The sequence below is a fragment of the Drosophila obscura genome, unplaced genomic scaffold, assembly GCF_018151105.1.
Source record: "Drosophila obscura isolate BZ-5 IFL unplaced genomic scaffold, ASM1815110v1 contig_151, whole genome shotgun sequence".
Classification (NCBI taxonomy): Eukaryota; Metazoa; Arthropoda; class Insecta; order Diptera; family Drosophilidae; genus Drosophila; species Drosophila obscura.
Window position 1 is genome coordinate 1,345,637 of NW_024542737.1, and position 16,560 is coordinate 1,362,196.

At 46.0% G+C, this 16,560-nt stretch overlaps 3 protein-coding genes across 4 annotated transcripts; 1 reads left to right on the forward strand and 2 right to left on the reverse strand.

The window, feature by feature from the left end:
- Positions 1 to 47: 47 nt before the first annotated feature.
- Positions 48 to 1,353, reverse strand: LOC111075996 (cilia- and flagella-associated protein 161). The gene is made up of 4 exons (XM_022369561.2): positions 1,118 to 1,353; positions 538 to 1,053; positions 374 to 478; positions 48 to 320 (listed from the first exon to the last, which is right to left on the reverse strand). Exons 1-4 carry the CDS (start codon positions 1,211 to 1,213, stop codon positions 120 to 122), a joined length of 918 nt encoding a protein of 305 aa, XP_022225253.1. The 5' UTR covers positions 1,214 to 1,353; the 3' UTR covers positions 48 to 119.
- A 797-nt stretch (positions 1,354 to 2,150) lies between these two features.
- LOC111075998 (accessory gland protein Acp62F-like) lies at positions 2,151 to 2,606 on the reverse strand. The gene has a single exon (XM_022369563.1). It carries the CDS (start codon positions 2,587 to 2,589, stop codon positions 2,215 to 2,217), a length of 375 nt encoding a protein of 124 aa, XP_022225255.1. The 5' UTR covers positions 2,590 to 2,606; the 3' UTR covers positions 2,151 to 2,214.
- Positions 2,607 to 4,158: 1,552 nt separating this feature from the next.
- On the forward strand, positions 4,159 to 16,483 carry LOC111075980 (putative inorganic phosphate cotransporter). Of its 2 annotated transcripts, XM_022369539.2 has the most exons (6): positions 4,159 to 4,369; positions 7,957 to 8,506; positions 14,356 to 14,528; positions 14,597 to 15,160; positions 15,227 to 15,757; positions 15,823 to 16,483. In XM_022369539.2, the coding sequence occupies exons 2-6, from the start codon at positions 8,443 to 8,445 to the stop codon at positions 16,036 to 16,038; spliced, it is 1,548 nt and encodes a 515-aa protein (XP_022225231.1). In that variant the 5' UTR covers positions 4,159 to 4,369; positions 7,957 to 8,442; the 3' UTR covers positions 16,039 to 16,483. The 2 variants fall into 2 exon arrangements, with proteins under 2 accessions (XP_022225231.1, XP_022225230.1); XM_022369538.2 differs by lacking the exons at positions 4,159 to 4,369; positions 7,957 to 8,506 and adding an exon at positions 12,562 to 12,961.
- The last annotated feature ends 77 nt before the right edge of the window (positions 16,484 to 16,560 follow it).

Consider the following 16,560-nt stretch of genomic DNA (forward strand, 5'->3'; position numbering starts at 1 on the left):
GTGCGAATTTAAATTATCGCCACATAAAAACCAAGTTCACCTCACACTTAATTGCAACGACCTTTATTTAAAGGGAACTAGGTGAAAACGGGGGTTTGCTGGGACGGAGAATTTGTACATTAAGCCTTCTTGCTGATGTGGCCTGCCTGGTGGCCGTTGCTGATCATCCACACGTTCTTCCAGAGCTCGCGCTTGTAGATATTGCGATAGTTCTGCACGGATACCAGAAACTCTGGGCCAAACAGAGTCTGGATGACCACATTCTCGGCGGCCAGATTGCGGTTCGTCGCCGCATGGACAATGACCAGTGGGGCATTGCTCTGGAAGAGGAGTGGGTTAGAAGAATTTCAGCAGGAAGCTCATTCATACAAACGGGCATGTCTTCGCCCTCGCTCTCGAAGCGCCTGTTGCGATCGACGTGAATGCAGAACCAGTTGGTAAAGGCCATCGGCACGTCACCACCCGGACAGCCACACCTCTGTAGATGAAGAAAAACCCATCAATAAAAACCTCTTGATGAACTCCTCGTCATCTTACGCTGCGATGCACAAGGCCCAGGGGGAAGTTTAGCTCGCCGTGCTTATGGGACTGGTGTGTGACATCGATGGACTGGTTCAGGTTGACTTTCTTGGGGGCACTGAAGAGCATGATGGGATCACTGCCCGAGTCCATACACTCCAGGCGGAAGCGCTGCCCGTACTTGATGTCCTGTCCGGTGCGGTCGTGCTCGTCGCCACTGACGATCCGGAACGAGTTGCGCACACAGGCCCGGGCGGAGGGAGCCACCGTCAGCTCGCAGTCATCGTTGATGCTCTGGCTGTGGCGCACCACCCGCTCGTTGATAACCACCGAGAGGGCGAGATTCAGGTCAGCAGTGTTCATGTCCTCGATGTTCATGACAATGGGCATCAGCTGGACGACGGCTCCGAAGATGACATTTTGCTTTGGCGCTGCCAGGACAATCTCCTTGTGGAAGTTGTCGTAGAGAGTGCGAGCCTTCTCCACCAGAAGTTCGCCCCGATCGCGCTTGTTCTTAAAGTTGCGAACTTTGTCCTAGGAAAGGGGATTATCACTTGTAAGTGGAGTGTCTTGGAGTGTCTTCTATTTGCTCTCCTACCTCCTCGAGGCAGTTTTCCTCGAACCAATTGCCGATGCGGACGACGGGTCGGAAGCGGGACGATCCGCCGCTTATATCGAATACTGTGCAAGGCATTTTGTGTTGTGTGGTCGCGAATTAGAAACAAAATAATTAACTAACAAAGAAATTGGGTAGAATTTTATTTGTCTTTATTTATTTTGGCAACAGAGACCCGATTCGTATGTTTCAGTTGCTTTGACTATTAGAATATAATAAAAGTTACTGCGAGACTATCTAAATGGGTATAAGAAGGCAAAGGCTGACTAGATTTTACTTTCCCAACGCCAACGCCGACATATTATACTGGAAACTGAGAGTTTTTCATTCATGTTCTCCTGCTCTAATTCACCACGGATTCATTGCGGTTTCATTCATAGCATACTTTTGGTATTATGAACGAGTGCCTTGCAATCGCCACACGGCGGATGAGCAATGGCAGAGATAATATTTTCCTTTGGCACACATCTATGAGCTTTAATTTGTACAGTATGTATGCACGCATGTGATCCGTCAAGTCGAATCAAACAGAGGTGATTAAGATGGCAGTGCTGTCGTTGGCTATAAGCGTGGACAAAGCAGAGGAGAAGTGGCTAAACCAGTCTGTTTGCCAGTCAGATTGCCTCAGACTTCAGCTATGGGTGTGCCTCATCATCATTAGCAAATCTGTGGATGTCTGGGCCCAATATCGGTGACAAGATAAGCCAGTTGTATCAACATTTAGCACATCGGCCGTTGTTGGTCGCGTTAATTGTACTTGTTATTCATTATCGCTGATATATGGATGATGTGTCTGATGATAGATCGGCGTGCACATCACGTGAACGTGCGGACCTGGATCGGCCGATGCGCGGCACGTTTCTTATCTAGGCACCAAGCACACGGCACTCGGCACGGCACTCGGCACTCGGCCATACGGTGTTTTATGGCCATGTTTACCCTCCGCTGGAGCTGGCTGCCTCTGACGGGGTCCGTGCTGCTCCAACTAATCAGCCATCAGGCTTGGCATCCGATATACAGCTCGGCACTGATTTATTTCAATTTGGTTGCACTCACATTAGGAATTTCACAATTTCCGCTCAACTTTCTGTTACGTTCCCTTCAGGGATAATGTAGGGGCCATAGTTGGCCCCAAAGTACTTCACACTGCTCACTTGGTAAGAGGGAACATCCAGCTGCTTCAGCCCGCAATCTGTCAGCAGAATACAGTCCGATCGCCGCTCGTCGATCACATAGTCTTCGAGGCAGACGCACGGACCCCCGCAGATTTTCGGCGGACAGCTGCGGGACTTGTACTGACAGGTCTCCTCGCACCTGGTGGAGCAGCTTGACTTGGTGGCATTGAGACCGCAGTCCAGGCTGGGGGGGTACGGCGTATTGGTCCGAACAAAACGAGGATCTCTGATGGCCCTGGCCTGCGCTAGAACGGAATACAGTATCAGGTGGAATATCATAGTCTGCAGGTGATCGAATGAATGTTTCAAGAGATCCAATTGGTAATGGAACCGATCTACTGAGCAATTAAATTAGTTATGCATCGTTCTGCCTAATGTGAAATGATACCCCGTACTTGTAAATTCTGTAGAGTCGCTTTGGCCCCAGTTTGAGTCATCTTTCAATAGAAAATCACTTGAAATATTATCTATGATGGGTTATAATCTAAACGACGAATTTGTACCCCTGTTGTTTACCTTAACGAAAAGCAATCTGTTCGCTAATTGGTTCGTACCCTCAAAACCGTTTCGTTATCTGCCTCAAATAAAAGTCCTCACGCAAAGAGAGGGACAAACAGTTGCCACATTATTAATTGCGTCAAACGACAGGCCCCAAAATGATAATGGATCAAATGTGGCGCTGGAATATCTTTCTCTGGCTCCCATTCCGTCACTAAACGCGCAGTGTCGCCTATCTCGATGGGCGAAATATAATTAATAATCAAATAAATCCCTCAGAGCAAAAATGGTTATTTGATTTGGCATCGGCTATTGAAACGCACTCGAGACTGTCACATAAGCCATAGGCGATGGGCGATAGGAGATCTCAAAGCACTCCCAGCTCTGTCGATATGCTCATCCACAATCCAATCCCGCATCATGTGATTAGGTTTTCCCCATCCGAGTCGGTGGGTCATTGATGGCAGTGGCAATAGCCTTGTCCGGTTGGAACTACTGTTTGCCAAGATTATTTTTTACGACTCTTTATACACCCGAAATCAGGTTGATATTAACTACCTGGCCCGGCCCAGTCCTATTCTTATCGTTGGTCAAAAGTTACTTTATAGCCCACTAATTGTCCGCTTTTGGATTGGGATATTGGTTTATAAAAGGCACTGTTTACAGAACTGTTTTGCACGGGGCATTCCTACTCTATTGGTTATGTTCTGCATGGCCCCAAAGCTCTGACGTCTTTGCTGTAAATCTCCTCATTAGGCCTGTCAATATTGTAAAAGCTTCGCATCGAGTCGACTCGGGCGATCTCATGCGTCTCTCATGCGGTTGGAGATAACTTTCGGCTGTCTGCTCGCTCTCAGTGCCAGAATTTGCCAGGGCGCACGTGAGTGACATGCCGGAGAGCACGAGAGAACAGCTGCACTCGTAGCTAGCTGCTCTTGCTCTTGCTCCTCTCCTGAACCGGTAACCGGTAACACGTACGCACCCGAAAACTGAGACAAAGCTCCAATACCCATGAAGCCTCTGTGATCCCCAGGCGCAGCTTCAATGCTGACGTTGTTGGTGCTGTCGCTGCTGATATAAAAATATCATTTAATTGGTTATAACGCTGCTCATAAACGTGGCCATTATCACTGTCGTCTATCACACACCAAGTACCCACCACCCACCACCCAACCGACCGACGAACAGGCCTCCTCTCTGCGCTGCCGTTCGTTCGGTCGATGAATCGTGCGAGCGAATGCCACTTCGTGTTTCCTCTGTCCGTTAACGCAGCTCTGTCCGCGTCCGCGCTCCGATGTGAGTAAAACAGAAACAGAAACAAAATTATAAAAACGTTCAATTAGCCGAGGTAGTAAGTCATTACAGAGCCAGCGCTCGTCCGAGACTGTCCGCTCCAGCACAGCACAGCAACCGTACTCTGCCTGCATCCCGGCCTTGGCAGCACAGCCCCCAAGGTGTCGATCAAGAAGAAAGTTTCCGACCCAAGTGCGCGTCTGTGGTGGAAAGTGTCCAACAAGAGAAAATTCCATTGGAGTTCCATGGAATTGGAAAAACCATTCTCGTGAGTGTCTGTCTACTGTCTGACTGTTTTATTGATGATAGAATAACTGTGTTCCTGTCCATTGAGTGGAACTTTTGCTTCTCGCATTCTTCCTCTCACTCTCACTCTCTGTCCTCTGTCTGTGTTTTTGTCTGCGAATTCGCTGAGATCGGTTAAATGACCGCAGAGAAAGGGAGAAGACACGTGAGAGGAGCAGTAAGAACTTCAGCAACGGAAACAGCAGTGAGAGGCATAAGAATAAGACTAAAGCAAAACAGCTGATTCGTATTTTTGAAAAGTTGTTTTTTAAGTGTGTGTTTGCGCGTGTGTATTTGTGGGTGTGTGTGAGGTGAGTGAGTTTCTGATTAAAAGTCCGTAAATTAATCCCACAAAAATGTAGTAAATATGTTTAAAATTATTCCACATGCAAAAAAGCCGAAACGAAATGCGAGAGCAACAAAAAACGAGTTAAATAAGTATTCCCCTGAATTCCATTCCTGAACAAAAAAATATATCGTTTATGGTGTGTGAGCTTTTGTCAAGGAACTCGAATGAAATGTGAATGACTTACGATCAGATGAGAAATACATATTTGCCCAGTGCCCGTTACTCACTCAAAGTCTAGACCAGCCTTCCGATCCAATTCCCATTTGATTGCTTCTGGGCTACAAGTAATCCCCGGCTCAAGTGCTAAAATGCGCGCAGATAAGCAGATAAGCTCTGGGCCATGAGCCACGAGACAATACCAAGACCCTCTCCTCCAAAGCCAAACAGTTTCCCACCGCTCGAGAGCAACACAATCGCAAGAGCAGAGCAGCAGAGACAATGCAACGGCCATAGAGCCACAGAGCCACAGAGCCAGAAACCACTCGGCCGAAACGAATGTGTATATGAGGTTGGGGCTCAGGCGTGAACTTGAACTTGAAAACTGAATGCAAACAGCAAATGGAAATTGATAGGAAAAACGCTGGAACGCGAGAAAAGCTAGCAAAAATTTTTGAACAGACTGAATAAAATCATCATAAATTAAGATAATTCCAATTGAAATACCAATTCATAGGAATGGCTTTCCACCCAACTGGAGAAAACGAGAGAGTCCACAGCAGTAGTCGGGTGTGGGTGGAAAATTTCATGTGCGGTTCCAGGGCCTTGTCATGGTACTGTCGTATAAGCGGCCGTTGACTGGCTGACGACTGCACGTTTATGGGATGGCGATAAACGTAATTATGTCATAATTACGAGTATGGCGATCTGATATCAAAACAGTCTGTAGCTGGTTTATGACCACATCTCACAGGGCCGAAAACAGCTGAATGAAGAACATTTTACACGGGCCTAAATGAATGCCTGTCGCCTGGGGCCCCTTCAGAGGTTTTACAGGGTAGCAGATAATGGCGTTACGAGTTTAATCTATGAGAGTGCACACACTCGATGAGGGTTCCTCGATAAGTGTATTTGATTTATGGTGAAGTCCCAACGATAGGCCGCTTTCATGGCAACAAGCTAAGCAAATTCCTGCACCCCATTCTCACCTCTGTCCATATCAATCGGGTATCAGATCTGCCAATAAATCTGTCTGTCGGGGAAATTTACAATCGACTCTCTACACATTTCGGCCAAGAGAATAACTTCCCCCAAGCATGGATCGGACTTTGAAAACTCCACCTGTAATCGACTTATTTGCTGAAATTTGCGACACTCTGGAGAGGCGAAAGCGCCGCTGGCGCACGCTTGGATCGGATAAGGACCCGAGGACTGGCGATTGCGATTAAATTCATAAATAAGTTCTAGTGCTACTCGTAGAAGTGGGTTTTACTAATATTAAATATGGTTTTGTGGCTGCCCGTAAATTTACTCATTTATTATTATTTACTAATGCACTTTTAATTCCCGCGAAATGAAACTATAACAGAGCCTGGAGCTGCGCATTAGGCGACAGTCGTAATTAACACTTGCCATTTAAATTTATAACTTTTGTTTAAACAATATACCGTAATTCGCTTGTGGCTGGAAGTCTACTTGCCCTATACTAGGGCAATCGTGTAACGGCAGGGCAATTATCATAAATAACCTTTCCCTTGTGTCGTGATTTATATAAGATCTACAAATAAGTAGGTTATGCAACCAAGATCCACGAACCTCCTCTGACGATTCGCATTTGGAGACTGTTTTCGTCGCAATCCGCGATCGCTTAGTAGCCGTAAAATGCAAAATCATTCTGTCTTCGGAATGATGGCCCGATCGGTATTTGTCGCTACTATTTAGCTAAAAAAAACTTTGCTAATTCCTTAAATTGATAAATATTTGCGACAGCAATGACAGTGCAAAAGACTAAAGTTTTGCACTCTGTTATGAAAAGATCAATATAGAGATCACGTTTTCCATTTTGAACCACTTTGATTTTAGTTCGGAGATCATTAAATGGGACGCAATTAGGGTCTATTATTAGTTAAAACTTTCCGCTATTTATTAACGAAACTCATTCAGAATAGATCGGTATTCCCCATATAAAGTGAAACAAATATCAATGTCTGATCCGAAAACAGCAACGAAATCCCCCTGAGAACGATGAAAACAATCAAACTGATCAAACAAAACAACACCTCTCTCTTTCCTAGAACATTTCTACTACTGCTCTGTCTAAATAGAGTGGGCATATTATTGTGGGTTATCTTTCCGAAGAAATCAGGATTGGAGTATGGGAATCTTTGTGTGTTTCTGTTGTAATTAGCTAAACATTTTGCGTGTTTCTTGTTTGGCAGACTTTGGGACTCATAACAACAACCTGTTTAAGGCCTTATGTGGGTTTCATTTCTAAGAAATTTACGTAAACAAATCAGCGGCGTACAGCAGATTTATTTTTTTGTTATGTGTGGCTTATGAAACTTTCCAAAATTCAATTTTGGGCCGCTCTGACGCCCTGACGTGCAAAACAGCCAGAAAACAATTGAAATTCCACTCACAAAACTCAAGTGCGCAACTGTTGTTATGGAGTGTCCGAGTGTGTGTGTGTGTGTGGGGGGATATTAAATTTTTTCAGATCTAAAGTGCCATTATAATCGATTTACCTAGAATTGTGGGTCTGCGAATTCGGAACCAGTTTTATCCAAAGGGAAAGCCTTTAAAGTAGATTTAATTACATCATCGGGGAACCGAAATTGTCAATATGTGAGGCTGGCCAAATAAGCTATAAGCTTAATTACATTAAGTCGTTACAAGTACTCTTGAATGTCCCTCATATACGAGTACAAGCCCACAATGCAAATATTGAAGTAGCCTTGCATTCCGGGCTGTGCCTTGCCGAAAAAAAAAACGTATTCAAGGTCTCCCCCACAGAACACTACGAAAGTGGGTGGTAGACTGTACCCCAGTTCGGTCCTCATATTTTATATGTGATCCGGCGCGAATCTGTCGAATCATGGCAAATATTGGATAGTAAACTTTTCTGTTAACTGGGAAAACGTGCGTAGGGCGGCGAGAGACTCGTGAAATCAAACGCTGATCATGAAAATATCGAGTTCGCGTTCGGCGACACTTGGCGTTTGCCCAATCAATTGAAGCACCTCGCTAAATTTATCAAACTAATTTGATGTCTGCTCTGCTTTCAGATTAACAACTTGATCTGCCGACCAGCTATAGCTTTAGCTGTACAACGGAGCAACGAAGCAACGGCAACGTCGAAGGGAACGCATGCGCAGATCTCTCAGCAAAGCCAAACAGAACGGAAAATAAATCGTGTAAACAGCAGACGGAGCACCGCCTGTCCCAGTCCCAGTCTCCACTCAGTCTCCGTCGCCATTCGGCTTATTTAAAGGCCGCTACCCACCGAGTGACAATCAGAACAAACCAAGCTGCCAGCCGCAGCAGATCGCGAGTGAAGAGAGAAACACAGAGCTGAGATAACGATACATACATACATCTGTGAAGAAGATGTCTTGAGACCTGTCAGATCGAGCTCTTGTTTTAAAAAAAAGTTATAAATCTTGTACATTCCGTGCAGTATTGTGATATTTAAGCGCTCCGCCGCAGCAGCCATATTGGTTTTAGCACCTCTTATTTAATTTAAACACACACTCCCCCAACAAATACACAAGATGTCTGCATCAAAGGAGGCCATTTGTGGGAGCACCGAGAAGGATCTCGAGAAGCCGCCATTAGGTGAGTGCAATAAACACATAGACAGTGAGAGATCACATATAGAGATGAGGTGTGGAGTGGGGCAGGTTATCAAAATGTGAATTCTGAATATTGCTTAGATAATTTACTATCTAAGCATTTGCCTTTTACAAGTTCATTTGTTAGGAAGAGATAGAATGGAGGTGGTAATAAAAATGGAAAATTTATCACATAAAGATTAGTCGGATGCAAAAAAGCAGAGTCCATATAAGAGTGGGAAAGAGTATTAAAGAGTACTGAGTTCTCCCACAAAACAAAAGTAGGAAATATGTAAAGGAAGCAATCGATGCAATTATTAATCAAACTGAATTGCAGTCATCTGCACTTCCCTTTTTCCACTCGCAATTATACGCTCAACTTCGATTTCGTATGATCTATGCTATCACCAGGTCTATGATCTCAGTTACACGTAATTGCCCTATTTATTTCACATGACAATTCACTCGACTATATGCTTGTCTGTCTTTCTGTCTGTCTGTGTATAACGCTGACTACTCAGGCATATAATTTACATTTATAACAAGCAAATCACAACAGAAAGCGAAATCATCCGCAATGCTCTACACTTGAGCTGAGAATTGAATGGGACTTCAATGATTCTCCTGGAATACACTTGATTTAAATATATCAGAAGCGTCAAAAGCGCAAATAATGGTCGTCAGGGTCGCCGCTAAACGGAAGTTATTTGTTATGCAATGCAAAAGAAAAGGAAAATAAAATAAAATTCATTAATAAAAGAGTCGACAACGCGTGAGCCGAATTCCGAATTAACGTGTGACACAGACACAGACCCCACAAAAGTTCCCCTACGAAGGGTGGCCTTACAGTTGAGTCAATAACTGCCAACTTTTGTTGTCTAATTTGCCTATTCTGTTTCCATTTGCGGACAGAGCCTGCTGTATTTTTGTAGCTCTTTTCTTGCTAGAAATCATCATCATCTGCCCGACACTTGGCACAGTTCCCCGTTCAGGTTCCCTTCCCCGTTTGCCTTTTGTGGAGCCCACCGGTAGACCTGCACGGTCGAACCGGTTCCCGGCATAGCCCCAAAATTGTAGAGCAACAAAAGCAAAATTTATCCAAAACAGAGCCATAAATATCGACAAATACCCGGTATGGTACGTGATCATAACTGTGCAAATGAACTCTGCAAGGCAATGACAAAACTCGTTTTCGCCCCCCACTCCATTCGGAACTAAGGTCAGCAGGGGAAATGCACTCGCCTTGGAATTCCAGTGAGAGAACTTCTCACTTTTTCGCATTTTTATTCGCATTTTTACTTTCGTTCGGAACGGAGCTGCAATAACAGCGCTGCGCTCTGTTAGCAACAGCATGGGATGAGACCAGAATGCTAACAGAGCTCTGATCTGGCAATGCAATTTACGCAATTTCGATCTGGCAGTTTGACAAGTTTTTGCATGTCACCGGCCTTTGGCCCTGATATTGACATTCCCATGGCTATCCTAGTTTTCAATTTTCGCCATATTTATTTCCCCGGACATGCAATCGGTTAATTGGGACATCGTTGACCCGAGCAAAATCAAGAAAACGTCTCGCTTGACAGTCGACGTGCCAGCGGGTGTGAAATGGGTTGGGATTCGATGGGTGGGTGGTTGGAAAAAACCTCCCAAGCAATCAACAATACAATCAGCGACCTGTTCAACGTTGCGCTCGAGTTGCGCCCCATATCCGTTCCATATATAGGGTGTATTGTCATCGGGGCCTCTGGCGTAATGCGATTTACAGCTCATCTCGACCCGACCCGACCCGCCCCACTCGAGACTCGAGACGAATGATAAATTAGAAAATTGCTTTTACAAAGCAGAGCAGATAGGCCGAGGACCGAGAACAGAGAGAGAGAGAGAGAGAGTAAGTGTAAGAGGCTATCCCACAAATTGGACAGTTGAAATTCCTTAGGTTATTTCTAAGATCGTGACATTTGCGACGTTTCGCAAAACATTTCATTGGATATTGTTGTAGCCGCCATGCCACTAGCAAGTGGCAAGCAAATTACTCATCTCATCTCAAATTGTGCATGTTACTATTTATATAGATTGCCAGATCCCCCAGAGCACCACACCACCTCGGAAATAGCCAAGACATTCATTCAGTGAATGGTAATGGGAGCATTCATTTCACCTGTTTAAGGGAAAAAGCGAATGGCAAATCAAAAAATTACTTTCGCATACAGAGCATCAGTGTTGCCACAGTTGGCACTCGCCCATGTGGAACCGTCAGATAAAAACGATAGAATCCATTCATCAGTTCAGTAGACATCACGTAACCTTGTCTGGGAAAAACAAAGCTTCTTCTTTTAATGCCTGACAATATTTGCGATTCCGCTTTGCACCTAGCTCGTCCCAATCCCATACCAGGAAACCCTTGTGAGAGACCAGTATTTGTTCGAATTATTGTCGAAATTGTATAGATAAACAATCAGTTTCTAAATCGTATACTCAGAATTCTACGGAATCTGACCAAATCTCATTACGCGTACGTTAAACGCGTAACGTTAGTCGAGTACGTAAGCATAAAAGCTCATCCCAAAAGCATGCTGCAAAAAACTTGTGCGCTAGCGAGGAGTTTAGCTCCATGTAAAAAGCATGTACATAAATACTCGTATGCACGTTCTGATACACCCTATAGATTCCTGATCAGCAGGTAGCAATTATAGTAATTATGATGTTTAATTATCGCCCTGATGGATGGGCCATCCCGAAATAGAACAAATAGTTGGCAGGCATTATGAAAAATCACTTAATTGCTTAGAGCGTGCACAACTGTACTCTGTACTGCGGTTTGACCAAAAAAATATTCCATTAGAGGGTCTTTGCCAAAAAATACAACCACATATCCGTCACACATGTACATACATATGTATGTATGTATTTATTTGAAAAAAAAAACAAATATAAACGAGGCAGCTGCCAATGGGGCATCTCTGACTGTCACGAATAAGTGTGCGGCGGAGTGAGAGCCGTAGAAGAGCGCGAGGGAACCAAAAGCTAGAAGAAATCCACACTCAGGCTCAAAGTTGTAGCTCGTTGGGGTGTCGGTGCGAACGGTTCGGGGCAAAGCAGACGACAAGCACGTGCCTGTCTCTTGGACGCCCCCGCACCCGCACTCACACACACGCACCCACACACTTGCACTTGCTGCCTTGTACGAGTATTATTTTGTGTGAGTCAAAGCGTGACTGTAGCTATTTTCAGTGTTTCAACTGTCTCGGTTTGCGGTTTGCCAGAATAATAAAAGCAAAACACAACACAACAAAAAGGCCGATCCGATTGGTTTTTATGGCTGTCAAAATTAGCAAGAACTTGTCAAAGCTCACGCAATGACTGGCCAGAATATAATGTGTTTGGGCTTAATTAGTTATCACACAGAATATGCACCTCTGGAGGCGCCTCCATTTAGCGCTGGCGTCTCTGATGGGGCATTTCTATGACTTCACAGCATGTGCGCTTCATTTACTTTCCTTTGGGGCATTCAGGCAAGTGTAGTACGCGCTTCGCGAATTTCGAACTGTGTTCTAGAACATTTCCACTGCCCAAAGAGTCCCGGTCCCCCGATGTCGTCAGAATCACTTAGCTCTGAATATTTTAAGAAGTGGGCGCATGTTTTTTAAGAGCAGTCTCCATGTGCCGCAGTCACGAGATCTGGATGTGTGTTACGCTTACGTCCGACCGATATAATTAGACCTGTGTACTATATCTCAATATATCTGGGGCGATTTCTTTGACGCTGTGCTGTGCTGTGGCTATGCCGAGTGAAAAGTTCACCCTCCCAATTGACATCAATCGTGGATCGTGGGCTGGCGCTGCATTATGAAGTGAGAGAATTTTCCATCGTTTCGCTAAATTAGTGCAGAGGAAAGCCGAAAAACTAAAATCACGCTGACCAACGTTGATGTAATCGCCGGGCCGGGCCGGACAGAGAGCGGGCAGAGAACTGCTGTCCCACGAGAACGAACCCACAGCACCAGAGTTTATAAATGAAGGCAGCGCCACGGTCGCCGCTCAGTAGGAAAAGCCGCGGGCCAGAGCAACGCCAGCACGAACGAGCCGGCTGCCACCCAAAGTTCCGAGTCAGTTCTCTAGCCAACGTCGGGGTTAGCGCAACGCAACGTACAGACTAATAGAATTAATTGTTCAGTTTTCTCTTTATCAAATCGTCTGTCAGCCCGCGCAATGATACTGTCCCACACCGGCCAAGTTCACAGATAGACAATGAAATGGTTTAAGCGTGTGCGGAAAAAGTCTTACCACTCGTAAATCGCCGCGATAAGCTCTCGAACACATCTCGAATTTAGTTTAACACAAACCAACCTAATTTATTTACGACGCGACCAAATGGGCTTTCGTCGTAGCACGCTGAATCATCGCCACCGCGATGGACATGTCCTGGTCTGGGAACAGGCCCCCGACCAGACCCCTAAACGTAAGCCTTGTTAATAAGTAAAGTGTGGAACTGTGTTTGGCACAAGCCTTCCTTCTTCCCCCGTTTTCTGTGGTCAGTGTCCACTGTGCGTACACGTAATTTTAGGGGCAAGTGTAGTCCAACTTAATTGCTAGCTGGCCGACATGACGCTCGTTCTAAAATAGACTCGCTGCCACTCGAGACTTACACGTGCTTTCCCTCGATTCCCGATTCACATCGCCCGACCTGCCGTCAACCAAAGCGAACGCGGCGACTGTGCAACACGAGACGTTGACGGGAAGTCAGGAGAGTGCTGAGAAGGGGGTTGTGTGGTGGGGAAAATCGCGCGATTTAACGCTTCGTGAGCAATAGCAGAAAAGCAACAGCAAGCGCCCAACAGCTTTTTAAATTTATTTAAATCAGCAATTTTTTCGGTGCCTGGCATTGTTTATGGCGTAGTTTTTTTGGCTGCTTTTTATCTCTTTTTTTTTTATTGTGAATTCCAAAGAAATTGTCAGACTATTGGGAGCATAAAACTTTACTTTCGAAGGGGCAAAGTTCAACAATCCCAATGGGCTGGTGGCATAGGGTTGGGGCGACTTACGACTGCTGGAGAAGTAAATTGCCTCAATTATATTTACCCACTATCTAATGTATTCCATAATTGTGGTTTACTTCGAACTTTCGTTTTTCACCTTCCACTTCCAATTGCACAATATGAGCCAATCCTCAACCCAAGCCCAGCAAAGCGATCACAACTGTACCTGCCACGGATACCTATTGAATATCACGTGTTTGCGAGTCTCTGTAAAACGCCGACTGTCGACGATTCACGTTTGTCAAATGACAATACAAAAATGAACACCCCCCACTCGCATTCAGGTGCAGTTATCGTTAGAACAATAAGCAACCTCCAAGTACGACTCTAGGGCTATAAAATCAAATGAATAGGGGAAGTGACACCATACTCGTACCAGTAATTCCATATTCTCAGAGACCGCATCATAGAGTGAGGCAATTGCGAACCCACTCCCCTTTCCGGGTCCTCTATCTGCAGTGAGTCATAGGTAGAGACGATCTTATCTCTCTCGAGCGACGAACCTTGGGCTAAGTAAACCCCAGACAAGATTATAGCGTAGATTATATCGCAGTTGAGAGATTCTGTGACTGTGACTCTGACTGTCACTGTGGTGTAGCCTCGTTCTGGTTTATTTTCGCTTATTTTCACAGTTCGGAAAAGCGAACATCTCTGCTAGCAATTAGTTTTGTTGACAACACTTCCGCTTTTCCTTTGCTTAATTAAATTTGAATTTATTTGTGTGCATTAGTCAGTGACGCACTCATTGATAGAGCAAGATGAGAAATACACTGGGAAAAAGAAGACAACTCAAAAATATTCCCCTTCTATTTTTTAGGATGCTTTGCCACCCGCTACTTTGTGACCTTCATGCTCTTCCTGGGCATGGCCAATGCCTATGTGATGCGCACCAACATGTCGGTGGCCATTGTGGCCATGGTAAACCACACGGCCATCAAGGTGAACGATGAGGAGACCGTCGACGAGTGCGGAGATCGTGATTTGCCAATTGTAAGTTCGAACGGCCACAAGATCTTCCTACCCTAGGTCTTACTAACCCATTAAATTTATACCTTTAGGACGATTCTCAGGATGGCGAGTTCGTTTGGAGTTCGAGTCTTCAGGGCTACATCCTGTCTTCCTTCTTCTACGGCTACGTAATCACCCAGATCCCCTTCGGCATACTGGCCAAGAAGTACGGGTCGCTTCGCTTCCTCGGCTATGGCATGCTCGTAAACTCGGTGTTCGCCTTCGTGGTGCCAGTGGCAGCTCGACAGGGCGGCGTCTGGGGCCTGTGCGCCGTCCGCTTCATCCAGGGTCTGGGCGAGGGTCCCATTGTGCCCTGCACCCACGCCATGCTGGCCAAGTGGATTCCGCCCAACGAGCGGTCCCGCATGGGTGCCGCCGTGTACGCGGGGGCGCAGTTCGGAACGATCATCTCTATGCCGCTGTCGGGTCTGCTTGCGGAATATGGCTTCGACGGTGGCTGGCCATCGATCTTCTATGTGTTTGGCGTGGTGGGCACTGTGTGGTCCATTGCATTCCTCATCTTTGTGTACGAGGACCCCTCCGCCCATCCCAACATTGATGAGCGCGAGAAGAAGTACATCAACGACTCCCTCTGGGGCACGGATGTGGTCAAGGTAAAGCCCCGACTCAATGCAGTTTGCCAGCAGGAACTAATCTTCTAATTTTGGCATCTTCCGCAGAGCCCTCCGATTCCGTTCAAGGCCATTCTCAAGTCGATGCCCTTCTACGCCATCCTGTTCGCCCACATGGGCCACAACTACGGCTACGAGACTCTGATGACTGAGCTGCCGACGTACATGAAGCAGGTGCTCCGCTTCTCCCTGAAGTCGAATGGCCTGCTGAGCTCGCTGCCCTACCTGGCCATGTGGCTGTTCTCCATGTTCATCTCGGTGATTGCGGACTGGATGATTAGCTCGAAGCGCTTCTCCCACACGGCCACCAGGAAGCTGATCAACAGTATCGGCCAGTACGGACCTGGCATCGCGCTGATTGCTGCCTCCTACACGGGCTGCGACCGGGCTTTGACCTTGGCCATTCTCACAATTGGCGTGGGCCTCAACGGTGGCATCTACTCGGGCTTCAAGATTAACCATCTTGACCTGACGCCACGCTTCGCCGGCTTCCTGATGGCCATCACGAACTGCTCGGCGAATCTGGCGGGTCTGCTGGCCCCCATTGCAGCGGGCAACCTGATCAGCGATCACACAAAGGTAGGCATCGAAAGCTGAAATCTGTATCCAGAAGGATTACTAATGTTGCTTTTTGTTGCTTGCAGCCCATTATGGGACAGTGGCAGATTGTGTTCTTCATTGCCGCCTTCGTGTACATCATCTGCGGCACCTTCTACAACATCTTCGGTTCCGGCGAGCGCCAGTTCTGGGACAATCCCGAGGGCGATGAGCAGAAGGCGGCTCTGAGCAATGGAGCCAATTCCTCCCCAGCAAGGCTGAGCACGCCACAGGCCATCACCGCCACCGAGTCCAGGCAGTAGTATTATCCTGTGACCTGTGACCGGTGACCTGTGTCACATTACCACTGCAGTGCACAAGTTTAGAATTTAGCTATTGTTTTAGTTACCTATGTGTTAAGTAAAATGTTGTTATTACGTTAGTTAGCCATCATTGATATATTCCTATTCCCGATGAGCCGCAACCGATTCGCAGAATAAAAGACAGAAATCATACAAGGAATTGTTAAAGAAACCCAAAACCAGACACGAAATGTCGCAACATATGTACATGTCATGGAGTTGGGCGAATCGAGGTCTACCAATTGTATTGTAAATGTTGTAAATGAGTACGAGTACGAGAACGAGTATATGTAGTTTTCTTATGTGATAGAGACAGAGTTTAGTCTTCTAACCAATTGAAATGATCCGAAGAGAGGAGCGCAACCAAATATATGCAAGAATTAAAACTACCACAGCTTAAAGCCAACCCTTCAGAGTGTTTCAATCAATTACAGAGCGGCGGTGGGGGTGAGTCCTAATTCGAAATTAATAATCAGTTGTTCG